This window comes from Anolis carolinensis, chromosome 2 (genome assembly GCF_035594765.1).
Source record: "Anolis carolinensis isolate JA03-04 chromosome 2, rAnoCar3.1.pri, whole genome shotgun sequence".
In the NCBI taxonomy this organism is placed as follows: domain Eukaryota; kingdom Metazoa; phylum Chordata; class Lepidosauria; order Squamata; family Dactyloidae; genus Anolis; species Anolis carolinensis.
Genome location: NC_085842.1, coordinates 268,192,582 through 268,220,384, shown reverse-complemented (window position 1 = coordinate 268,220,384; position 27,803 = coordinate 268,192,582). Strand labels below are relative to the sequence as shown.

At 40.9% G+C, this 27,803-nt stretch overlaps 1 protein-coding gene across 8 annotated transcripts in view; it reads right to left on the bottom strand.

Annotated features, from left to right (window-relative positions):
- epb41l4a (erythrocyte membrane protein band 4.1 like 4A) overlaps positions 1 to 27,803 on the bottom strand; it is a 205,522-nt gene that overhangs the window by 118,661 nt on the left and 59,058 nt on the right. For 2 of the 8 annotated variants that reach the window (XM_062972184.1, XM_008114012.2), the window contains exons 1-2: positions 17,055 to 17,509; positions 14,109 to 14,488 (exon numbers count right to left, since the gene is read on the bottom strand). Coding sequence is in view for 4 of the 8 variants with exons in the window: in XM_008114012.2 (XP_008112219.1) it covers positions 14,109 to 14,207 (99 nt within the window). In the remaining 4 variants the exon portion in view is untranslated. Of the gene's footprint in view, positions 1 to 14,108; positions 14,489 to 17,054; positions 17,513 to 27,803 lie in introns of those variants that run through there. The other 6 variants (XM_062972185.1, XM_003223021.3, XM_062972186.1 and 3 more) reach the window with 6 other exon arrangements.

Sequence of the window (27,803 nt, the reverse complement as noted above, 5' to 3'; positions counted from 1 at the left end):
TTTCACTAAACAGTAACATTTAACTTGGCAGCATTACAAGGCTAAACCCAGAATGCAAAATGACAACTCTTCCATTATACTCTATGCATTCTTTTTCTTTTAAAAATAAATAAGAGAAGCATGTCCTGTTACTGAGTTCTACTACCCATTAGGAAGAAAATGTTTCAATTAAACCATGATTACTTAGAAGGTTTATCTTCTATACTAATTCATGATATGCTCAGAGCAAACTGCTTATGAAATAAGAGTTCTGTTTAAAATAAAGTGGCCATTGTGCAGAGGGGGTTAAAGGGTGTGGTGAAACTGGTAGAGAAAAGGGGGAAACAAAAAAAAAATACAGTAGAGTGAAAGAGATGCTGGAAGGAAACAAAATCAGGGTTTGAGCATGTGGGTCATAAGGAAAAGGAGAATGGAACCAGAACTAGATAAGGCATTGAGAATATGCCTTGAAGAGAAAAGGCAACAGGTGGTTGAGCCAAATGGGATATAGAAGCACAGCTCTTTCCTCACTCCTCCAGTTTCTGAGATTCTCTCTTCATGTGATGGAGATTTGTGATAATATACATGTAAGAGTTTTTCACATACTACAGTATACACATGGATATGTGTTCATACATTTGTGAGCAATTCTGTATCCATCTTCATTTTTAATTTATACCCAAGTAAAAAAAAATCCTCTTCAATCATGGGAATCAAATTACAGAAGTTTGATTGCATGTAGGGTTAAATGGAAGGTAAACATGTGGGCATGCACATAAGCTCCATCCCAAGCTTCAATGCACACCTGCCAGCTTCCCAGATCTTCATGTACTGAATACATTGATATGTACAGTTCATTCTCTGTGCCCACAGATTCTGCATCCACGGATTCATCCATCTAAAGCAGTGGTTCTCAACCTCAAGATGTTTTGGCCTTCAACTGGTAAACTGGCTGGGATTTCTGGGAGTTATAGGTCAAAAACATCTGGAGACCCCAAGTTGAGAACCACTGATCTAAAGCTTCAAAATACCCCTCCCCCCATTTCCAAAAAGCAAAGCCATTTTACAATGCCATTAAATTTAATGGGACCTGAGCAAATGGAAGCTGCAGCCTGTCAATATATGGAGTTCCACATGTTCCCCACTTCTGCCCTATATGAACACACATAAATTCTATCCCATAAAAATAAGGTTCCTTAGGGATGTTCATACTCTACAAACACAGAGAGGTAGACAAGAAGAACATGCCATACCCTTGAGCAGAACATGTCATACCCTTGAATTACAATTAAGCTGAGAAAAAGCAGTGACACCATTGTTGCTGTTGTTGTTGTTATTATCTTTATTTATACCCCGCCTTCCCCCCCCCCACCCTCCCCGTGAGGACTCAACACTGGGGAACAGAGTTGGGGCCTTGAGAGAGAGAAAATTGCCGTCAGTTTTCCATGGCTCAGGTTTAGCAATGTCCCTGAAGAAAACCAACATGGTTGCAACAACCACTGTTTATTGTTCTTTCTAGGGATCAGACTGCAACTTTCACTGTAGTTGCCCCTAGGGCTGTGAAATGATCTCTTAACAGTGATCTGGCAATGCAACTGCATTTCTAAATTTCAACATGAATGCAACTTCAGGCAAAGCAAACACTATTGCAATGGATTTTTCATTACTGTTAAAATTGCAACTGTACACTGAATTTAACATACACTGACGACTATATTTCAGAAGAAGGATCAAGCAAAACTACTTTTGAGAATACCTTGCCTAAGAAAACCCTTTGAAATTCAAGGGGTCACCCTAAGCTGACAATTTGAAAGTACATGCGCACACACACGCACACATTTTGATGTTTTATGGTTATACTTTTGTGTTTTTATTAATTTCATAAGTTACACAAGAATATAGAGATTTGAGGTGAAATTTTGTAAAATTAACATTAAACTAGTAAAATTATTTAAGGTTTTTGAAGCTGTTAGTCCCATTTCCAAGACAAACTATCATAAAACCAAAAACTGTTTTCATCCCAAATTTAAACGTATTGTAACTCGTTGAAGAATACTTTCATTAAACCTACATTTCTACCTCCTCTAATACAAAAAGAAAAAACAGGACAGAATATAGCCTAATATGTTTTGTATGAGTGAATCATGATTTAACACTGTTCATCTTCAAAATGTCAACAGTCAACAAAATGAAGGATCATCTTCTTTCCTTCCTCATTTTGACTCCTCCAACTTGATTACTATTATTTATACTTTCCATTAGGATATCTTTACCTTTCCTCCTCCACATTAGCATTGGACAATCCAGCTTCAACAGGGATCAACTGTACCAGCAACTATCTTGCTTCAGATGTAGGAAAAATATGTAGTTTGTACTAAGATCAATATTGTGTTAAGAGGAAAAATGATAAAATGATTTCACAAATATTTAGAGTATGCATAAAACAATATAGTTTGCCAAACCTATCCCAGATGTTGGCATATGAATTTCTACTAGGAAAGATGAGGTCTTGAAAGGTATTTTACTACCTTACATGCAGATTAAACTTTTGCCAAGACAAAACTGAACATGCAGCCCCATCTCAGCCAAATGTGTTGACGCTGGAGCACCAGCCACTGACTTTTGAAAGTGTGAAAGTGAAGCTCCCGCATGACAGCACATAAGTAAGACACATGGGGAAAAGAAATATTGAAGCTAACGTAGTTCACTTCTCAAAGACATTTTATTTTATAATAAAATAAACTTGGCACAAACTTTGTTTTAATATAGTAGCGTAATCTAGAGCAATACTTTCAAAGCTATGAGATGTGGAGGACAAGTGAAATATGTCCCCTCAATGTGCTAAGGGACCAGCATTATCTTCTTCTACCACTGATGATGATTATGATCATTATTACTATCAGTTCTCCATATCCACGGATTCTGCATCCATAGATCCCACCATCAATGGCTTAAAAACATTTTCAAAAAATCCAAAATATTAACCTTGACTGTTATATAAAGACACCATTTTGTATAAGGACAACATTTTATTATATCATTATATATAATGGGATTTCAACACCCACAAATTTTATTATCCCTCAGGGGTCCTGAAACCAAACCCTAGCAGATACCAAAGGCCCACTGTATTTATTTATATCCCACCTTTCTCTAAATAATTTGACTGAAGGCAGCTAGCATATTTAAAAACAATACAGATAAAACTATACAAAAACTACAATAAAGTCAGCATTTGTGCCTATTGGCTACAACAGTTTCACAGACCAGGACCACTGTCAATGGACCACAACTGAGACAGAACAAGCAGAACTGCCTATTTCTTTATTGCTACTATTGCTACTATGGACTGGTCCATGAGGTCACGAAGAGTCGGAGACAACTAAACAACTGAGCAGCAGCAGAGCACTATGCTACTAAAGTTGATTGGTGTTACAGGATTTGGAAAACAAAACAAATTCCAGGCTACAGTCAGTTCCAAAAAGGACCCAAACTGAGTCTTGGACCTATGAATAATTATGACCTTATTCATGCTGCTCTGCTGAGTAGGACCATGTATTCATCTCATACAGATGTCAATATAACATGCTAAGACTGCGTAACACTTTCTCTCTTTCTCTTTCTCTCTCTCTCTCTCTCTCTCTCTTTTTTTTTTTTTTTGCTAGCTGGAGCTCACTCACATAGTAGCCTGTAATCTTATACTGCCTTCTGCCAAACAATTCAGGCTTGCTAATTTGCAACATTCACAGGACCTCTGAAGAGGCCAGCCACAGATGCAGGCGAAACATCAGGAAAGAATGCTACTGGAAAATGGCCATATAGCCCAAAAAACTCACAGCAACCCAGATCTTTCACATTCTCTGAACTGAATCTGTTTAGCCTGCTTTGGTTCTCTCTTATGCTTTGTCCTTGCTTTTGCTGCCTGCCTGCCTTGACTGCAACCCTTCAATTCACAGGCACAACTAAAAGTCAACTGAAACTCAGGAATAATGGCAAGCAGAACCAGCTTTCCAAGGTGACATCATCTCTAACCACGTACCTCTCACTCATTTTATGGCTGATATTGCCTCCGCTGTACCACAATGACAGATACACCACATCTAATGAAGCCACAAATCTGTCATAAAGGGACTGTATAACCCTATTAAAGTTGCCACATGGCCACCGTTTCTTGATATTGCCTCTGCAATTACATTGCAAAATATAATAGCAGTACAGAAGCTCTACCAAAACACAACATCCATCCTCTAGTTAATGTAGGTGTATGTCTTTATCATTATATTTCTATAGCTGGCACCTTAAGAAATGCTGCAATTTTCAATAAGAATAAACCAAATACTGTATACTTTATTTTAAAGAGAACATACTAGTATGTAGAGTCTAAGTTTTGTGCTTCAAAACAGAAACCCAATTTAGAGATGCAAAAGGAAAATTGTCAAACTCAAATACATAAATAATATTGCCTGCACTAGGATAGTACCATTCATTAAAACCAGAACAGCAGTATCATCTAATAAATAAACCTCAGGCTGACCAGGAGGTAACTTCATTTAAAAATTAATGGGTTTCTGCTGCACTATCATGCAGGTTTCATTAATTTAGTTAGATGCACCCTGGGAAAATAAAGTATCTCAATTCTCATGCATTACATAGTTATTCCCTGGAGAATTCAAAATTGCTGGTCTCATCTGTAAAGATGCAGGAAAAATTAGTAATTTGTTTCAAAGAGTGACAGCCATTTTAAAGAGAATTTAATTTACAAAAAAAATGCAATATCTTTTTACCCCCTTCATTCTTTTCAAATACAAAAAGACTGCTCATACTATATCTCACACACAGACATGTATAAATATAAAAATACACCAACATTTCAGATTACAAGCATATCAAAATTACAACCCCTTGTGAAAGAGAGAGAGAAGATAAACAATCTTTTCCATTCTGTGTTACAATATGTCATAGAAACAGGGTGGTTTTCAGTGTTTCAAGTTGCTTTTTGTTTGTTTTTTATTGAAGAAGCTTTCACTATGAAAGTAATTCATAATACCTTCTTGTTATCTGGTCCTAAGAGTATCATCCTTAAAAAGGGCTTCCCCTACCAATCCTTTTACAAAACATTAGTTTCTGTCTATCAAAGCATACAAAGCAGGCCAACTCCGAGTCCCTTCGGGGAGAGGGTGGCGGGGTAGAAATAAAAATTTATTATTATTATTATTATTATTATTATTATTATTATTATTATTATTACTCTACTGTAAGGCAACAAAGGACCTCCAAAGAGATAGTTGTGTACTAAAATAGCAGGGATTCAAATGTTTTTTTAAAACACATAAAATATGAGCTGCAACTTATTCTGTTTTTGCCAAGTGGGATATTAGCCATTTTTTATGATTTGTTCATTGCTTCAATAGTATTTACAATAGTATTAAACATATAAAAATGCCAAAAATATGTCAAAAAATAATTTCCATATGACCCTGCCAAATGACAGTCTAAAATGTGTAACACTGCTAGTTGCACTTATGTTATTTCCCAAGAGATATATCATTATGCTTTCATTACTTATAGGTAATGCTACTAATGTCACTTTCAAGCTCTGGGAAAAATTATAGTCAGAGGCGGCATCCACTATTCTCAGCATCCCAATTAGAGACACTGGATGATGAAGATGTTCTGCTAGTAAAGATGTACTATTTGAAGGCTGTCCAGACAGAAGTGACACCAGTTTTAAGCAATCACAGAGTCAAAGACTTACACACTTGGAATGAGCATAATGCACCTCATTGCAACATGAGATGGAAGGAAAAAACTGATTCCAGATAATACTGTGTTTACCCAAATCTAATGCTTACCTTTTTTGATTAAATTATCTTCCCAAAATTAGGGTGTACATTATTCAAGTAATACGATAAATACTTTTTTGAGTTTTGGGTTTTGAAAACTCAGGTGTGCATTAGATTCAATGGTGTATTCCATGAACAGGAAGATTTTGCACAGAAACAGAAAGATTGTATGATTGTATGTGTTTCTTTTTAAACATTCAGTTTTCAATTAAACTGGTATATCTTTCTTTAGTACAGAGCTTGGAAGGGAATGCCAATAATGTCTAAGTTTTATGTCAAGTTCTGTTCTGGAACTAAGCATTGGTCCTGAAGACCTGGTCTCCTAAAGACTTCATTTGGTACCAACAACACACATAGGATACACTTTATTGGTAGGAAATGATACAGCTGATGGAATACAACAAAGAAAATTTCAGTGACGGAGTCTAGCACCCCTAACAGCCACTAAAAGAATTGGGCTGACGTACCATAATTCTGAAGTGTGTGACTTGTACGTGAATTGCGGGAGCTTAAGTCCAAAACATCTGGAGGACCAAAGGTTGGAGCCACTGCTCTAAACAACTAATTTGATTCAGACTATTGCTGACAATCCAATTCCCCATGACTGGGTCTGAGCAGAGGTGCAGTCGCCGCCTCTGGGCAATACCAATAGAAGACAGACTCCCAAGGGTTATACACAACAAAAGCAAACAAAAGAAAGCAAAGTACCCAAATAAAGTAGCCCGCATAGGTATAACAACTCTGCACACAGGTCAGTAACAAAGGAGAATTCAATTTACTAGTCTGTTATCTTTTCCCAACCTCAAACTGCCAAATTAATGCAGAAATTATCAAATCGATTAACTAATACAAATTTATCCTCACCATGGTATACAGCTTTTAATGTGTGCTCATGACACCAAATCCAGCTCCAGGAATGTCAGAAATCTTATTCTTGAGACAGTGTACTTCCTATGCTTGCTGTTTCACATAACAGTTCTATTTATTTTGTCTTGCTGGTAACTTATTCCATTTTCTAGTTTTCCTCAAATAGGAGAATTAGATTTTTTTAATGTAAGAGTAGAGTTATATTGAAAGGCACCTCTACTACAGACAAAGGAGTAGAGGTGCAACAATCTTCGAACAAGATACCTGGAATAATCTGTGTACATGTCAACCTGGGCATCACAACTCTCAAATTCCTATGTTTGGAAATGATCTCAGAAAACTTGCTTATTTGTACAATAAGTCATGCCTACATACCTTTGAGTATGAGTAGAACAGTGCCACATAGAAGCAACAAGAATACAATTGTAGATATATCGGTATATACACACACAAGAGAATACTGCCGCTTTGAAATATGGAGACATGCCTCTGGGGCCCCTTCCACACAACTGAATAAAATCCCGCATTTTCTGCTTTGAACTGGAATACATGGCAGTGTGGACTCAGATAACTCAGTTCAAAGCCGATATTGTGGGATTTTCTGCCTTGAAATTCTAGGTTATATGGCTGTGTAGAAGGGCCCTAAATCTCTACAATGCAACTAAAGATACAACAGCTATACATTCTCATTCTCTGATCCATCTTTGCACTGATCATGTTACTGGACCATGTAAGCTGTTGGCAACAGTTTTCTCACAAAGCAAAGCGTGAGGAGGTAATGATCTACGGAAGATGAATCTGTGCCTGGTTTATCCCGCAATTGCATCAAGGGATTTAAAATTATATTAAAATGTTGAGGTTGTAAAGTGGCATCTCAGAGGTTTTGTTAGCACATAATTTTGCTAAAAATCAGTGTGCAGATGTACACTCCGATTATGCGAAAAGTAAACTTCAGATAAAAGACTCTATTCCATTCACATTTTGTATAGTGTGGTTACTGACTTCAAATGAACCAGACATACAAATCAACTTCATGAAGCAACAATTTTAATTATACATTTCTGTGGGGTTTAAGAAATTAATTAGAGTCATCAAGAAGAACCTACTTTTAAAACTCCACATGCTAACCTGTGCTGTTCAGCTCATCCTTTTCCATGCTCAGTTGTCTGGCTCAATCCTGCAAATCTCTACAGTTTTGCTAAACTCTGAGCTAGAAATCCCTCAGGCAATTCTAATATAGTTTTTGTAGCTTTAGTCTCACATTAATTTACAAAGATTTTATCCTTCTGAAATATTTACTGCTCAGTACACCTTTTGTATTACAATCAGCTCTCCATACCCACAGATTCTGTATCCAGAGATTTAACCATCCATATCTTGAATTTTTAAAATAATACTGTAATCCAAAAAGCAAATCTTGATTTTGCCACTGCATATAAGAGACACCATTTTACTACAGCATTATACATAATGGAACTAGAGTGTCCAGTACATTTTGGTATCACAGCGGCCCCTGAAACTAACGACTGTCAGAGGTACTCATTTCCCACACAAACCTTGTATAGTACACCTCAATCCATTCCAGACGTATTAACCCAGATATGCCTCCAAGCATCTACTTCACTTGTAGATTGCAAATATCACTCGTTCCATATTTTTTAATATCATCTCAAATTGACCAAGAAGAGACTTTGATGGAAAGTGAGCAGAGGTAGCCGATCTGCTATTACTAAATTACAATGTTCATCCACTTGATCATTGGCAATGCTGGTTGAAGCTGGTGGGAACTCTGTCCAACACTCCTGAGAGATGTTTCTCCTCCTCCTCCTCCTCCTTCTGCATTTGTCCCAGTTGATGGTGAGGTCTGCTTTACTGGTTAGTTGTTGCCATTTCACCCAGTCGTACGCTCATCAGGATGTATGCCAGCAGTCTTCAGATCGTTGTGATCGTGTCCAGCAAGCATTGCTTCAGTCGTCCCTTTAGTCTCTTGCCAGGCACTTCTACATCTTGCAAATGGACTCATCTTCACCCCGGATTGTATGACCATACCATCTGAGGTGTGATTCTCATAATTTGTCAGCAATTGAAGCAATGCCAAAGCGTTGCCGGATGTCATCGTTACAGATGTGGTCAAGATGTGTGACGCCAGCAGCAAGTCATAGCATCCTTATCTCCTTAGCATCAAGGCAGTGTTCTGCTTCCTTTGTTGCTGGCCAACATTTGGCTCCATATATTGCGGCAGGCCTGACAATAGTTCAATAGATTTTTCATTTCAGGTGATCAGGGATCTTGTTGTCACAGAGTACACCTGCTACTGAGCACCATTTCATCCAAGCCGCGTTAATCCATTTCTCCACCACCAGTTATGATTAAAGTGGGATCTATTATTTTAAAAGGTGTCTACCTACAGGAAGTAATTAAAATCTTTAGGTGACAATGGTCAACTAGAGATATTAAAATAACACTAACTGGGATGTTGTAATATTCATAAGCATATTTAACCTATTAACAACAATCATTTATTATCATTCATTGTTTGGATTATTTGCATATATGAAATTTATGAAAACAGCAATATTTCTATAATTAACAACTAACTTACAAATATTTGTACTTACTTCAGGTTAATGGCAACCTGTTACCTGTCTTAATTCTTGTCTCACAGATTTCTAATAGCTCCGGGGAGGACATCTTTATACCCACATATCATGATGACATGTTCTCAAGACTTTAACCCCCAGCAATTAATTAAAAATAAATCATGACATTCTTTTGTACCTTTTTCATGTACATTATCTGAAGTAGAATTCATTACAACATACAAACCTATGCCACCACATTAAAATACAAATAAATCGATATGAACAAGAATAATTCTATTACATATTCATATAAACCTTTCCTTTCTTAATGTTGACAAATGATTTAAGCACTACAAAATCTTTTTAAAATTACTTGTAACTAGCACCATGTCTATACTATAGACAAACAACATGATCTGTTATTTATTTAAACACAAGTCTCACCACATCCGTTGAAATTTATTCTGAGATTAATATGAATAAGATTGGAGGGTTTTGTTAAGAGAATCCAGGAAATTGCACTGCCTTGAGGCTAGCAATCGTCAACAGGATAACTACCAAACTAAAATTCCCATGAAGAGCAGGGGTTGAGCTCCATTCTGGGAATTATCTTGGGATCGTTTTCTTGTAGGGACAAATGTGGACTGATTCTTACCAGACTGATCCTAAATAACCATTTTTATACCATGTAATGGTGCTCAAGGAAAAGCCTCAGTGGCGCAGCGGTTTAAACTGCTGAGCTGCTGAACTTGCTGACTGAAAGTTCAGCAGTTGGAATCCAGGGAGCGGGGCTCCCGCTGTTAGCCCCAGCTTCTGCCAATCTAGCAGTCCAAAAACATGCAAATGTGAGTAGATCAATAGGTACTGCTCCAGCGAGAAGGTAACAGCACTCCATTCAGTCACGCAGGTCACATGACCTTGAAGGCATCTACAGACAATGCCAGCTCTTTGGCTTAGAAATGCAGACGAGCACCAACTCCCAGAGGCGGACACGACTAGACTTAATGTCAGGGGAAAACCTTTACCTTTACCTTAATGGTGCTCAAACTGCAATATCCATCTCCAAACATTAACCACAAACAAAAGAAACTCTACTCTTATGTTTTAAAGAGATGCTATGACAGCCAGTAATAAGACTACAATTCAACATAACTGTAAACTTCCTTAAACTTATTAAAATATAATCAGATGAAACACATATATGTTATAAATCAATGCACACCATCAAAACCAGCAGTGTTTGGTTATGAGTGAACGATTAATGGATTCTTCATGCCATACTGGATTATGGCCTGTGTATTTTGATTTCATTTATCTGGTTGAGCTTAAGGTTAGTTTACATATTACAAGGCAACCAACCTGGGTTTCCAACCCAGTTACTCTCAACACAGGAAACAAAGGGCTCATCTACACTACCACTTAAGTCAGTTTGCAACCAGTTTGACACCAGTTTGGCAGAAACTGGTTTCGCTGTGCAGATGCTTAGATTGCCATTTAGGAAACAGGTTCAGGACCAGAAAGGTGATTATATTAACCATGGAAGGTGGCCTGGAAACAGAATCTTCGCGGCTTGACAGCCACATAGAATGTGGTTGGGTTTTTTTCCATTTCTGAGTGAGATGCACACAAACACTCTAAAAGCATAAGAGGTGGAAACAAGAAGGGAAAGTCACAGTTAGCAGTAGAGGTAATCAATTACCTGTCTCAGGAACTCAATTTGTCACCGGCTGCCCAGCCATGCCTTTGGGGTGTTTTTCAGTAGGTCTCCACTCACCTTCCTAATTTTACAATGCGCATCAGTGCACTGTCTACAACACACTTTGCATTCTGCGGGGCTGATTTCCCCATGCAATATGTTTTCCACTGTAGCGCATCCAGGGGCTTATTTTGAATTTCTTGCAACTTTGCTTGTTGCGCTATAACCTCTTTAAAGCACACTGCAGTGCTCTATGGTGGTGCGCTTTATTTAGCTGCCAAGGTTTAAAGCTAGCTTCAACCTGCACTATTTGATCACTATATATGAACGTAAAAACAATTCTGGTTCTTATCAGATTTACCTTTATAATGATTCTTGACATATTGCTTTTTATGTGCGTGCTTGAATAATTTTATATGTATTCCTAAAAAAGTATTGTACAAAATAGTCTTGAAGTTTGGTGAAGTTTTATTGCTTTGCACTTAATGGAAAACATATATTATTCTACACTTATTTATGCTTCTATCCTCAGCAGTGCCCTTGCAATAAAATTCAATGACATTGATTTCCTAACATGGTTAGGGTGTCCTTTGTCCACTTTATGTTTTCAAGTTTACCCAAAAAAATTCAGTTAAAATTATAAATTCTCAAACAAATCATAAAAATCAATCATTATTATGGGATTCTACAATCAGGACATTTGGTTGCTCCCAGGAAAGGGGCTTGCCTTAGCCTTTCTCTGAGATTGAGGCCCCTTCCACATGCTGCATAAAATACACATTGAACTGGATTGTATGGCAGTACAGACTCAGATAACCCAGTTCAAAGCAGATATTGTGCATTATCTGCCTTGATATTCTGGTTTATATGGCTGTGCGGAAGGGCCCTGAGAAAGTGGGACTTGCCCAAGATCACCAAATGAGTTTCCATAGTTGAGCAGAGATTCAAACTCTACTCTCCTGAGTTGCAGTGCAATGCATGAATTGCTACATCATATTGGCCCTCAAAGGCTTAATTATTGATTATGAAATAAACCTAGTAGAGAAATGTTTTTAAAAGCAACAGTCAACAATCAATTAAAAAGGCTTGTAAATATTATCTTGTCTTCTAAACAAGAATTTGTATCCAGTTTCTTAAGGACAACTATCAAAATTCTATAGTTAATCCTGACTAGAATCGAACCATTGGGATCTGCTTTTGCGTTGTCTCATCTGATTCAATTAGTCTATTCTTGTAAGGACTAAAGGTAAAGGGTAAAGGTTTCCCCTTTACCTGGGCGTTGATGCTCATCTCCATTTCTAAGCCAAAGAGCCAGCGTTGTCCATAGACACCTCCAAGGTCATGTGGCCGGCATGACTGCATGGAGCACCGTTACCTTCCCGCCGGAGAGGTACCTCTTGATCTACTCACATTGGCATGTTTTCGAACTGCTAGGTTGGCAGGAGCTGGAGCTAACAGCGGCCGCTCACGCCACTCCCGGGGTTTGTTAAGACTAACCAGCATAATCTCACCCAATGGTAAAGCAAAATGCAAACATCTGTTTGTTTACAGCAGTGGTTCCCAAACTTATTTGGCCTACCGCCCCCTTTCCAGAAAAAATATTACTCAGCGCCCCCTGGAATGGGGGTGTGGCTTAGAGGGGTGGGCGTGGTTACTGCTCAAGAGGGCCACAAATGGGCGGCCAGGACTGGTATGGGCAGAGTTACGAACTCTGAGGCAGGGCTGAGCTTCTATCCCTGTCCTACGGCGCCTGCCAGGACACAGGGGGTGGGGCTAGAGGAGGGGGCGGGGCTAGAGGAGGGGCAGGGCCTCTTCCCAAGTGCCTGACGGGGCTGAACCTCTATACCCCACCCCCGTGTTCTAACAAGCGCCTCAGGGGAGGTATACAGAGGCTCAGCCCTGTCTCGCCCTCGCCCCAGCCCCGCCCTTTAGTCCTAAAAGGCTTCTCAGGAGAAATATAGAGGCTCAGCCCTGTCTCGGGTTCTTGGAAGGAGGCCCCTCCCCTTTCCCTAGCTCTGCTCTCTGTGTCCCAACAAGCGCCTCAGGAGAGGTATAGATTCTCAGCCGTCTCGGGCTGTTAGGAAGAAGCCATGCCCACTCCTCTAGCTCTGTCCCCTGTGTCCTAACAGGCGCCTCACGTGCTCAGCCCCTCCCCTGGCACCGCTCTCGTGTCCTAATAAGTGCCATCACCGCCCCCTGGATCGCTGCAGCGCCCACCAGGGGTGGTAGCGCCCACTTTGGGAATCACTGGTTTACAGAAATTCTGCTGATTTCTAAAATGTTACATGCAGTTAAAGCAACAAAGTTTTGTTTTACTAACTGGATGAATTTTCAAGGTTTGAAATAAATTTACATTCAGTGCTTTCATTTGGGAGGTGAAGCACAGGGCAGAATTTTTATGGGTTTTTTTTTTGTAAAATACATAGGAATTAAAATGCATTTTAAAAGGGTTGGATCATGCCTGTGGTATCTAGCAAATTCCACAGCAGGTACTGACTAATACTTGCGAGCCTTTGAAGAGCAAGCTTCTTAGGTAAACCACAAGATTAATTCTATCAACTGCTATTAGTCCAACACAGGGAATATACTACTGTTATAAGTTATTGTTTTTAAAATGTGCAAGAATACTTTGCAAAGCTGAAACATACAATGGAAAGCAAAAACACAACACAAGGAAACAACTAGAGAACAACGTTTTCAAACAATCTCCTGCCAGTGTCATCTGAATATCTACACCCCACAACTGCTGGCATTTTATTTGCTTCTCACTTCATCCTCTCTTTAAACATTTTCACTGTTGCATAACATAATTCAGACAACAGACATGGTTCAAATCTCTACACTGTACATACATCAAAGGACAATTGATGTATGTACAATTCTGCTTTTAAGGCTTAAATCTGTTCCTTGGTTCTGAACATTGCAACTTCATGGGTAAGGAAACGTGATGCAAAGTTAAACACCTCTTGACATGTCAATTTCCCCAATCAGGCAGCAGTCTGTTTTGATAAGCACTCCTACTGAAGTGTGTGTTTCCATGCAGATTTGTCCCCTATTGCTCAACTCCAGACAAAGCATTTCAAGCACTATTGACAAGCGCCCAGGGTAACCCTAGTTAAAAACAGAACAGGCTGGGCTTACCTTTATCCCCTGCTGCTGGGTAGTTAAGGTCAATTTGGATTCATCCAGAAGCAGAACTTCACAATAAAACTCCTCTGGGACAGCACAGAAGCAGCCCATGGCTGTTTCGGTGCTTTTGAAGTCAGAAGAGATGAAGGCAACTCCAAGGGGCTCAGAACTGAGAGGTTGGCAAAGCAGAATATTTCAGTACTGGGGAAACAATAAATTAATGGCCTTGGCAGTCCAGAAGGAAGAGGCAGAAGAGAGCAGGTTATTCTTCGTCCTTGTGAAGTTGCCGCTCCAGCTGTTAGTTAACAAGATGGATGAGCTAAACAACAAAGGGAGGAGAAAATCATCCTTGGATTTCCTATTTTTAAAAAGCCATTGTTGTTCTTGCCACCCTATAAGTGAGAAGGGGAAAAATACATTGGTTGCCAGTAAAGAGAAATTAATAATTACAGGTATCTTAAATACTCTTACAAGCTACATCCGTTCCAAAGTTTGCAGAGAGAGTACTAGCCTTTGTTCACTGTACAGCCAAGAAAATCCACTGGCAACCAGGAGCCAAAGAGTCCCATTAGGGGAGCAGCTAGCCGGCAACCCGATCATATAATACTCATACATTAGTCGACCCCATGTTGAGGGCTGGTTTTGTGGCTAAAATTATGGCTTTTTATATTATTGTGGATATGTTGAAGTCATTCTATGGGATGAGGAAAGCACCAATGCTGCCCCAGGGGGCTAAATGCCCCTGCCCAAGCATTCAAAAAGGCCACAACAAAGGAAGTAGAGCATAGAGTCGTTCCTTTAGGTTTTCCCAGACTAACTAAACTATTGCCTTTTGCCACTGTACTCAGAGAAAGAAATATTTCCTTTTTGATATGAGTTAAGGGACAGTGACCCATAGATAAGTAAACACAGGGCTGCTGTGAGTTCTCCAAGCTGTAAGGCCATGATTGTTTCTTGACAAGAAACAAGATAGGGGGATTCCAGACAAGAAACAATCAGGGCCAGTTAAACCTCCCAACAAAGGATTCTCCCAGGCAGAAAACAGCCAGGCCTTGAAGCTGCCAGGCTATCCAATGCTAATCAAGGTGGCCAGGTGTAACATTCACATTTGCCTCAGGCAGACAAAAGCTTTTTTTTTCTCCCACTCTGGATGTTCCACAGATATATAAACCTCCCTTGCCTAATTTCCAACAGACTTCACAACCTCTGAGGATGCCTGCCACAGATGTGGGCGAAACGTCAGGAGATGATGCTTTGGAACATGGCCATACAGCCCGGAAAACTCACAGCAACTCAGTGATTCCGGCCATGAAAGCCTTTGCCAACACATTAAGTCAACACAGTTTATTTGGGTTGGATTTTTTGACAAAAATATCTATACTGATCAATACATGAGTATGCAGGGCATACCAATTTGATATAGTCGCCACACACAGAAGAGGGATATCACTGAGGGAAGAGGCGGGAGTCCACTCTTGGGGTACAGCCCTTCCAGCTTTCAAATAAAGACCTGCAGGAAGGGATTGTGCTCCTGAGAGGTCTAGTCTTATTCTGAGAGCCCTTCCACACAGCCATATAATCCAGAATATCAAGGCAGAAAATCCCACAATGTATGTTTTGAACCGGGTTATCTGAGTTCACACTGCCATATATTCCAGTTCAAAGCAGATAATGTGGGATTTTATTCAGCTGTGTGGAAGGGACCTGAGGCTCTACATCCCTGGGAAAGACCAGCTCCCTCTTCTCTGCTCCCTGGATTAATAATTGCTCACATTCCTCCCGGCTGCCTCCCTCTCTCCCTTGGGAACTGCTCTTTTGTGTGGCAACAGGGAAGGCAGGCAGAAGCAGCACCAACAACACTCCATCCCAAGACTTTCTACACACAAGGACACCTTTCTCCCAGGCACACACACATACAGTGCATTTACACTGTATAATTAACACAGTTTGACATCACATCTAACTGCCACCGCTCAAGGCTAAAGAATAATGGGAGTTGTGGTGGCAATGGGTAAACTTCGGTCCTCCCTCCAGGTGTTTTTGATTCCAGCTCCCACAATTCCCAACAGCCAATTCCTTTCAGCTTCAATGATTAGCATCAAAGCAGATTATTTATATATTTCTGTATTTACCACATTTATACCCTGCCTTTCTCAAGGGGACTCAAGGCAGCTTTACACATAGGCAACTATTTAATACCTTAAAACAATGTAAAATTAAAATAAACATTTTAAACAGAATTTAAAATGCATTTAAAACAATTCATTTTCTATTAACCACGCTAAGCAAGGTGGCCAATTGAGACACTATTCAGTGCTAATCAAGCTGCAACATTCACACCTGCCTCAAACAGACAACAGGGGAATTCCAAACATTAAACAATCAGGGCCAGCTAACACCTCCCAAGGATTCCCGCAAGTAGGAATCAGCCTGGCCTTGAAGCCACAAGGCTTTTCAATGCTAATCAAGGTGATTAATTGCAACATTCACACTTGCCTCCAACAGACAAGAGTTCATTCTCCCACCCTGGACATCCCACAGATATATAAACCTCTCTTCTTTAGTTTCCAACATGCCTCACCAACCTCTAAGGATGCCTGCCATAGATGGGGGCGAAACGTCGGGAGAAAATGCTCCTGGAACATGACCTTACAGCCCGGAAAACACACAGCAACCCAGACAAGGGTTCTGAACATTACACAGATATATAAACCCCAATTGCCTCGTAGTCGTTCCCAACATACCTTAACAACCTCTGCGGATGCCTGCCATAGATGCAGGCGAAACGTCAGGAGAGAATGCTTCTGGAATATGGCCACACGGCCCAGAAAAGTCACTGCCACCCAGCCTACCGGCTGTTAGGGATTGTGGGAGTTGAGAGTCCAAAACACATGGAGGGAGGACCGAAGTTTGCCCATGCCTGATCTAAAGCGTAAATAAAGGAGACTCATAGTTTACCTCAAAAGCCTTCCTTGCCTCCTTTTCCAACGTCTTCCCTTTCCCTCCAGACGGGCGAGGGCCTCCTCCTTCCCTCCGCCCAAGTTCTCCTCAGGAGGGAGAGAAGCAGGCGGGGCGAGAGAGCGCGCCCCGCGCACCTGCCCCTCCGTTTCCTCAGAAAGAGGAGCAGAATCAACGCCGCGGCCGCGAAGGGAGCGCGCTGCTCAGGCCTCAGGCTTGAAGGGATGGGTGGGTGGGTCGGTGGGAAGAAGGAAGGAAGGGGCCACTCCGCCGAGGCTCCGCCGCGCTCGTTGTGGCAGCCGAGGCTTCTCCTCTTCCTCCCGATTCCTGGCTCCGTCTCCTCCTCCGCCCTGCCACCTCCTTCCCGGTTCCTTCCCGGGGCGGCAGTGACCCCTGCAGGGCGGCTGCTTACCTCAGAGAAGCCTCCAAAGGCGGGCGGCCCCTTTAAGCCCGCTGGCTTCGGCGCGCGCGAGAGGCGCTCTGTGATTGAATTCTGCCAGGCGCCCGCACGCGGGCGCCTGGCAGAATTCAATCACAGAGCGCCTCCCGCGCGCGCCGAAGCCAGCGGGCTTAAAGGGGCCGCCCGCCTTTGGACATTTTTCCAGTGGGACGGTTAACCCCAAGCATGGGCAAACGGGCCCTCCAGGCGTTTTGGACTTCAATTCCCACAATTCCTTAACAGCCTACCGGGAGTTGTGGGAGTTCAAGTCCAAAACACCTGGAGGGCCCAAGTTTGCCCCTGCCTGGGTTAAACCCTTGTGACGGCAGGACTGTTGCTAACTTGAAGATTGCCGGTTCGAATCCAACCCGGGGAGAGTGTGGATGAGCTCCCTCTGTCAGCTCCAGCTCCCTGCAGGGACATGAGAAAGCCTCCCACAAAGATGGTTAAAACATTAAACATACAACAACCCTACTTTCAGTTTCTCAAGTCGCTCCTGGCACGAAATAAAAACCAACCCATAGGTTTACATCACTGGTTCCCAACCTTTTTTGTTTGTTTGTTTTTTGTTTACCAGGGACCACTTTTATCACGGTTTGCAAAGGCCCTGTGCTGTGTGTGTTAACTGGAAAATGAAGTGCATGAAGCCGATTGGCTGAGCCTGCAAAGACCTGGGGATGATTTGATACTGTTTCTGTTCTGCTACTGCACAACAAGTTTGGACAAGTTTTTTTCCCAGTGTTGACTGAGTAGTAGTACTGCTGGTGAAGATAGCTGTGTACTCAGAGAGGCCTTGCTATTTTGAGGCCTTTTTGCTGCTGAAAAAAGAGGGTGAAGAACCATGATGGTTTTCTTCCCTGAAGCAGATTTGTGGACTGAGAAAGGATTATTTATGACTGTGGGCTTCTGTAAGTGATCAGAGGAACCATTGTAAATACAGTAGAGTCTCACTTATCCAACGCATTTTTGTAGTCAATGTTTTCAAAACATTGTGATATTTTGGTGCTAAATTCGTAAATATAGTAATTACTACATAGCATTACTGTGTATTGAACTGCTTTTTCTGTCAAATTTGTTGTATAACATGATGTTTTGGTGCTTAATTTGTAAAATCATAACCTAATTTGATGTTTAATAGGCTTTTCCTTAATCCCTCCTTATTATCCAATGTATTCACTTATCCAACGTTCTGCCGGCGCGTTTATGTTGGATAAGTGAGACTCTACTGTACTACTGTTTTTCTTGATCTCTTTGAATTAGTAACGTTCCTGTATTTTTGTTCTGCAAACCTGAATGACATGTTATTGTTCTATGGATGATTCTGGATCATGGGCACACGTAAAAGCTTCTGTTTATTATCATCAATCCGTAATAACTTTGACCAGAGACCACTCTCCAACATTAGTACCAAAAGGATTACGAATCTGTTTTTGATCAATTTTAGATGCACTGGGGTTGTTGTGAGTTTTCTGGGCTGTATGGCCATGTTCCAGAAGCATTCTCTCCTAACTTTTCTCACACATCTGTGACAGGCATCCTCAGAGGTTATTTGGTTTGGTTATATGAGGTGCTGGTTCAGAAAATTGCATTGGATAGACCACATCAGCTCTAGTTTCTGATACAGAACATTTGCCACCCAGTAGTCACCAGCTGCTCACCCACAGAAAACCATATTTAATAATCTGGAGCTGATGTGGTCTATCCAATGCAATTTTCTGAATCAGCATCCTAAATATCCCCAAGAACAAGCCTAACAGCTTTAATAATAATAATAATAATTATCATAATCATCATTATTACTTTGAGGGACTAAACAGGGTCTTACAAAGAGCTGCTTTCCTATTACCACTCTAGTGTTTGGCAATAGGTGCTAATAATTATACACATCTGTATGTATGTATGTATGTGGCTCACACAGACAACCTCCAGCCTCCACAAATAGGCTATAGTTCCCAGTGCTAAGAAGCCACCAAGTCATTCCCTCCCAGGACCTTGCAGGTTACAGTGAGCACATCCCAGGGTTCCTTTCTCTCGCCCACTGCCTCTTCCTTAACCCTTTCCTGTGGCACACAGTGAACAGAGGAATTGATCAGCAACTGAACATACTGGAGAGGTTTGGGGAGAATTCACCATGATTTATAGGAGTTGTAGGGATTGGAATGTATCGTTCACCTGCAATCTAAGAGCTCTCGGAACTCAACCAATGATGGACCTGCAACTAATTTCCCATACAGACTCAACGTGGCCAAATTTGTATACTGGGAGAGTTTGGGGGTGATTGAACTTTATCTCTGGGAGTTATAGTTCACCTGTATTCCTGAATCCTGTCAGGATTTGGAGGTGATTGTCCTGGGAATCTGGGAGTTGTAGTTCACCCTTATCCAGAGAACACTGAACCCAGCCAACGATGGATCTGGAGCAAACTTCGGTCAGCAAGTTCAGCAGCTCAGGGGTTTAACCCCCTTCGCCACCGGGGGCTCCAGATAGATAGATATTAGCTCTGGATAGCATAGGGAAGCGTTAACACCCCTGTGGTGTCTGTTATGCTGTCTGTGTCCCTATTCAGAAGGTTTCACCTCACTTTCAGTCCCTGTAATAATTGGATTTTGAAAAAAATGGCTTTCTGTGAAACTAAGATTGGTGATAAATCTTCAATGGAGAACCCTTTTCCCCATAATAACTGTTTCAGGCGTGAACTTCTCTTCCAAGGGGTAGATATCTCTCACTTCCTGTTGTCTCACACCCGTTCTTAACTAAGTTGGATGTTTGTAACTTGGGGACTGCCTATGTTAGCCCTTCCACCATACCTATACTGAATGCAGAGAAGATGGCAGCTATGATTTAATCGAATATGATAGCTAAGGCATAAAAGCATTAGTTTTGATCTAAAATTGATTGTATTTGAAACAGCAAATACAGTTGACCGTACATATTCCTGGATACTGTATTTACAGAACCAGCCATCCACAGATTGCAAATACTAAAAGTAAAATTATAGGGGCTATAGGAGGGCCACTGGCACTCAAGCTATTTGACAAGAGAATAACTGAAGAGGAGATTCTTCTGTAAGCAATAATAACACATTAAGCAGTGCATTATCACTACTATTCTGACTAGGAAAAGATATTGTGAAAATGACAACATGTATCCAGGAAGACAGGAGATAGAAACAGTATCTATTCCTATATCAGCTTCCATTTTTCCAGATCTTCCTCTGAAGTCCAATCCTAAATGGCTTCCTTGTCATCCAGATTTGTCATTTGTGATGTCCTGGCTTTGGAATACACATACATGAAAAAGGTATCACAGGTGGCTGGTTTATAATTATGGTAGTTTGGCAAGATTTTAATTTTGGAAATGCAACAACACTCAGCTAAAATCTTAAGAGAGGGCAGAAGGGAAAGGGTTATTCGTTTCCTGTAACTCAAAATATCCCCATCTCTTATCCATCTGTCTTCGTTGACCTGACATTTAAATACAGTAGATATTTTTGGGAACATTTTCACCTTTTTTCTTCCTGTCCCCTTATTCTCTCACTTACACAAAAGGTGAAATGAGCCAGATTCTGTGTTACCTTCACACCCTTGGAGGCCTTTTCTATCTTAAATAGAGCAGGGTTTCTTAAACTCTTTCCACTTTTTCCCTTTCCACCTGAGATTATTTTTTCATGACACCTTCCTGCCCAAGAAAGTTTTACATGACCCCAGGTATATAGGCTATATAAAGCAGGTATAAAATTAAACATTTACTGATAATAAATCATTATTTACAAGGGTGGCTAAACAAGCGGATTGACCTTTTGTGGAGTACAACTGAGTCTACGTGAACACTGCATGTTGTTGCTAACAGATTTGTGTAAGCAGTTGGCATTCGGAAACCCTTTACTGTTGCTAAAATTCAGCGAAGGGGGTCCCATTTGGGGTTGGGACCCACAGTTTAAGAAAAAATGAAATAGAATGCTTACAATAAAGCTGTAGTTTCTTTAAGCTGCACATATACACACATGCGCACGTGCGCTCCATCATTGAAGATATAACGTTACATTCAGAATTGTTAGCCAATGCTCACATACAAACTCTCCATCATTTAAAATATAACTTTTTTATCTAGCTGTTTAATTTACATAGCTTCTCAGTCTAGTTGAAATCTATTTCTTGCTTTTACTTATTATTATGGCTGTTCCTTTTAGTTTTTCCGTATTGTATTACCTTTGAAAATAATTATTTTTTATGTCAATGACCCTGGAATCTCTTATTATGAAGGGCCATATAGAAATATTTTCAATAAATGAAAACACATCAGTTCTCCCTCCACATATAGAAGATTTATTTTTCTTAATTTTCCATTTTCTATTTTAATAAGCAGAATAGAGGTTTCTGTATATAGACGTTGTTGAACAAACATACACGTCTTGGAGTTTTTATGCACACAGCCAACTAGCTAATAGACCTCTAGAGGTTTGGCCCACACATGGCTAATGAAGCAAATGTGCAGAATTGTGCTGTTCTGAATTAACATGTCATCACCTGTCCAAATACAATGCTGCCTTATGCAGCTGCTCCAAGATATTTGCATTTTTGGATGGGTGTGTCTGTGTGGATGGTACCTAACAGGCTTCTGAGAAGTACATTGTTGCCTCACCTTACCCCCAAGGAGAAAAGCAAATAGGTTAGAGAGCATGCATTGCTTCTGAACACTGGCTTTATAATGAACCTCTTTTTCTGAATGCAGCTAAAGAAATGTAGGTGTTTCCTTTCTTCCTGAAGACAATTTGCACTCACTTTGGAATTCTGGAGTTGTTCAAATAACACATACAATAAACACTTTGTAAATAAAATAGTGGATCATGGATCATAAACACAGATTAGACATTCATTGGTTAGTATTTATAAATTTCTAAGACTTTAAAACTTTTCTAAATAATAATAATAATAATAATAATAATAATAATAATAATAATAATAAACTTTATTTGTATTCCGCACTATCTCCCCAAGGGGACTCAGGGTGGATTCCAACATACAATGGCAAACATTCAATGCCTCTGTGAACAAACAATACTGACATAAAATCCCAGAGAAATCCCACATATAAAAATAACATTAAAACCTAACATTAAATTAAAGCCTAACATCAGTGAATTAGACCTAACATCAATACATTAAACTGCATGTCGTTAAACAAAATTATATAACAACATAAAATCCAAACAAACATCCACATTAATTTACAGCAGCCAACTAGAGTTCACAGTGTAGGTTGGTTATTTGGTCAAACGATGACCATTGGGCTGGCATGGACTAGGAAGATCCAAATATGATATAGTTCTCAGCCAGAGGCCCTGTAGTGATCTCTCTTTATCTAATCCTCCTCCTCTCCATATGCTAGTGTGCAGAAATAGGTCTTCAGTTGTTTTTTGAAGGAGAAGAGGGAGGGGGCCAGCTTTATTTCTTTAGGTACGGAGTTCCAGAGGTGGAGGGCGACCACGGAGAAGGCCCTCTCTCTCATTCCCACCAACCGTACTTGAGATGGGGGTGGGACTGAGAGCAGGGCCTCCTCTGCCAACCACAGTGCCCGGGCTGGTTTGTAAGAGGAGATGCGTTCAGTCAAATAGCCTGGACCCGAGCCGTTTAGGGCTTTAAAGGTAATGACCAGCACTTTGTGTTTAGCCCGGAAGCAGACCGGCAGCCAGTGGAGCTGCCGCAACATGGGAGTGGATCTCTTCCTGTACGGGGCTCCTGTTAGTTATCCGGCTGCCGACCTCTGAACCAGTTGAAGCTTCCGAACTATCTTCAAAGGCAGCCCCATGTAGAGAGCATTACAGTAGTCCAAACGGGATATGACTAAGGTGTGGACTACCATAGCCAGATCTGGTGTCTCAAGGTATGGGTGTAGCTGTCGCAGAAGTTTTAATTGTGCGAAGGCGCTCCTGGCCACCGCCGACACCTGGGGTTCCGGGGTCAGAGATGAGTTCAGGAGCACCCCCAGGCTGCGTACCTGTGTCTTCAGGGGGAGTGCGACCCCATCCAACACAGGCTGTAATTCCACTCCCTGATCCGCCAACATGAAGCCAACATGGCCTCTGTATCTCCTGCTTTTCTGCCTGTTCCCAACTCATTCTGTCCTAGAAATGTTATCAAGCCATGATTCACACACACTCCCCTTCCCCGAAAGATTTATAGTTCATCAGAAGACTACAAGCAAATATAAGAATTTTTCTTTTTATTACTAACTTTTTTCAGAGGTACAGAGTTGTGAAATTCCGAAGCGATAGACTCCGGAACAGATCTATCAGTTGCTGTACCCCATGAACTGTATTGTGTCTAATCCTTTAATAAAGTATAACAATATGATGATTTTTGTATATTTTGTATCTTTCCTATACTGCGTACTGGCGCAATTCCTTATATAGAATGTATAAACTGTCCTCTATCAGCTCAGGATGTTTCTCCAATTAACCCAAGGCTGAGAGTCTGCCGCTCCTGTGGAAGAGGGAGGTTAAAAGATGTGCATTCATTAACTTTCTATACTAGTAGCCGAGTCTTTGATTGTCTAAGATCAGCACCTTTGTCTTTTGAGTTTTTGTCCTGCAGAGAACTGGACACTTGAGTTAACCAAAAACTCATCTGTATATCTACACCATCGTTTCCCCATGGACTGTGCCCTCCACAGGGCTTCTCTGCAGTAAATTAGCTCTCCAAACAAAACAATCCTGAGCTGCCATTCTTCCCAACATGGGAATCCCTGCCTATGAGGTCAAGGGAACTCCCAGCCAATCCCGGCCTGTGTTCCAGCCAATCAGGGAAGGAAGCGGAAAGTCTGAATAGCTATCAGAACTGTATAAGATGCCTTGCATTTCTCTGTATGTTTATGCTTGTACCTTTTGAAGAAAATTACTTGCACTTGCATCCTTTTTGGGCAGAACCGTAATAAATCTGTGGCTTGTCTTCAACCTGATGAGTTTGTTTTTCTGTCCTGACCAATCTGTTTAGCATAAACTCAACGGGCACGGACCTTTTAACTGTGATCCTAACTAAAATACTGAATAATTATTTAGAAATATTGAACAATGTTTTGTATATATAGCCCTTATTAGAGAAGAGACTGACACCATTTAGCATCTGCCAAATCAAAGGCCTTTGTCTATCCTTAGTGTCTATGTGTACATGCCTTCAGGTTATGTACCACCTTATGACAGCCCCATTAGATTCAAAAGGTTTTCTAATGCAAGGAATACTCAGAGGTGTTTTGCCAGTTCCTTCTTCTGAAATAAAACTTACAGCACCTGCAAAACTGGCCCAAGGTAATTTTCAAGTGTAAGCGAACATAAATTTTTGTGCCCCCCCCCCTCCAACCAAACCACATAAACGGACCAGCAGAGTATTGGATAAGCAAAAATGTTGGATAATATGAAGGGCAAGTGTGAATAACTGTAATTGATCACCTTGATTAGCATAGAATAGCCTTGCTAAACATGGTTATGGACCAAGCATTTGAGCTTTATTCCTAGCAGTGCAATACTTGAGGACTTTTTAAGTATTAACCACTGGATTGATTCTGGACTATGATTTTGAACTTATGTGGTTGTAATTGTTGTTTTTAGTAGTTTTTGTTTTAATGTTTGAGTTTAATTGTCATTGTATTATTGGAATTTGTATGTTGGCCATCGAATTGTTGCCAGTTGTGAGGCCACCCTGAGTCCTCTTCGGGTGAGAAGGGCGGGACAGAAATATGGGAAATAAATAAATAAATAAAACCAGGACAGTAAAAAAAGAACACTCAAAAACAGGGGAATTCCAAACATGAAACAATCAGGGCCAGCTAACATCTCTCAACAAAGATATACAAACCCCACTTGCCTAGTTTCCAACAGACCTCACAATCTCTGAGGATACCTGCCATAGATGTGGCCCTCCTCTGGACACTTTCCAGCATTATTTGGCAGAGAAGGAGAAAGAATTTGGGCCCTTCCACACAGCTCTATAACCCAGGATATCAAGGCAGGATAACCCACATTACCTGCTTTGAACTGGATTGTCTGAGTCCTTACTGCCATATATCCCAGTTCAAAGCAGGTAATGTGGGTTATTTGTTTGAAGCCATTTTTCCAAGTTCTAGTCTCCAAGGCAGAAGACAACAAGCTTGCTCCCTCCTTCCTATGACTTCCTCTCACATAATTATACATGGCCATCATGTCTCCTCTCAACCTTCTCTTCTACATGCAAAACACAGCTCTTTAAATCGCTCCTCATAGGGATTGTTCTCCAAACCCTTGATCATTTCAGTCACTCTCCTCTAGACAGATTCATGTTATCATTAAGTTTTATTCTTATTATTAATATTATTATTACCAGACAGACAATCCAGACCAGTTCAAAGCAAGTAATGTGGGTTATTTGTTTGAAGCCATTCTTCCGCGTTCTAGTCTCCAAGCAGAAGACAACAAGCTTGCTCCCTCCTCCCTATGACTTCCTCTCACATAATTATACATGATGAGGAAATTCCCAGATTGGTTTCGTCCCCGCAAGCTATATGATTATGTGGGATGCAGGACTTCTTTGGGGTCAGGAACACGGTTTCCTGCCAAAGGGAAGGGAATGGGGTCTCAGGAACATAAGACAATGAGGCAACATAACACACGGGCAAGTAGGAACACATAGACAGAAACACTGAGCTTTTAGGGCAATTTTATACACATGAGAGATGTAGTTTCCCAAAGTACCCTAGCAAGCCAGACTCCTCGGCACATCAATCCTAGGGGACTCTAAAGGGAGGGATGAAGGAAGGAATGTCCCCAAGTTTGGGAAGGCGCGGGGCCGGGACGGCCCCGATAGAGAGAAAAGATGAACCAATTGCAAGAGAGTGAATAAGTTCCGGATTGCTATTGTTACAGAGTAGTCGGTGGCTCCCAGAGAGAGCACACCACTCTCATGAACCAGGAAGGCGCGAGTTCGAATCCTGCTCAGGGACAAAAATGTCAAAATCAGCTGGAAAAAGGCATGGGAGGGGACGGAGGGCTGCCAAGGCACACGTTTTGCCAGAGAAAAATTACTATTTATTTATTTACTACATTTATATGCCACCCTTCTAACCCCAAAGGGGACTCAGAGCGGCTTACAAATTACATTCTCATACAATCTATATATATAAATGAGTGATGGCATCACGGCAACCCACAAAACAACAAAACTACAGGCCCCCCAACCTCGAAATTTGACAACATAACCCATCATCCACGGCTCTAGGTTGATATCACAAAAAGAAAAGAAAAATAAAGTCCTAATTAGAGGGAGAGGAATAATTGTTTTTATCCAATTGCTGCCAGTTACAAGGCTAAGTTCCACCCACTTGGTCTCCTAGCAACCGACTCAGCCCAGGGGACAGGCACGAGAGTTTGGAGAGACCCCTAAGGGCCATCCAGCCCAACTCTTTCTACTACCGTGTTTCCCCGAAAATAAGACAGTGTCTTATATTAATTTTTGCTCCCAAAGATGCGCTAGGTCTTATTTTCAGGGGATGTCGTTGAAGAGGACTGAGGTGACAGGGATGGAATCCTTTTGATCCCACCGCTGCCACCAATTGAAGAGAGCCCAATTTGTGGTACTCAACTCAGGCAGGGGAAATCTTTGTCTTAAATCCCACTGCTGCCTCCAATTCAGGAGATGTGTGCACGTGTGAGAGGGAGGGATGGAGGATGTGTGAATGTATGACAGGGATGATTTAGTGGATAAGGAAGGATAACGGAACTGATTGGGTTTAAATGAGTAAAGATGGTAACTTATATAGGAAAGTACGGTAACTTATATAGATAGGTACGGTAACTGCCACCAACGTGAGGTAACAGGCTTACAGAGAGGCAAGGAGACTTATCTTTATGACCAAAAACAAAATTCAAGTTTATTTTTGGTACATAAGCGTATGGTTTCAATCAGTAAACGTTCCAGATCTTAAGTTACAATGTAGTCTTTCTTGAATGGATATTTCTTAAATAACTTCTCTTCAACACAGTATACTAAACTCCCCCGGTCAGCTTATATTCCCAGCCTTTCCCCTGAGTGACCATAAGCTGCCGTCCTTAGCTGATTTCCCCAGCTCCTAATCTTTCCAAAACCTAACCGCAACTGTCCTTTTTTAAACCCTCACAGCAACTCAACTTTTTAAAAGGGAATCTGCTCCAACTGTCATCTTAGCCACGCCCCTTTTCTCCCAAGGGAAGCTGTGTTACCATGGCAACCTACCAAATGCTGCTTCCAGCTAGTTTCCATGCTAGGCTTTTCCTTGCTAATATATAACTCTTTTTTTCTTTAACA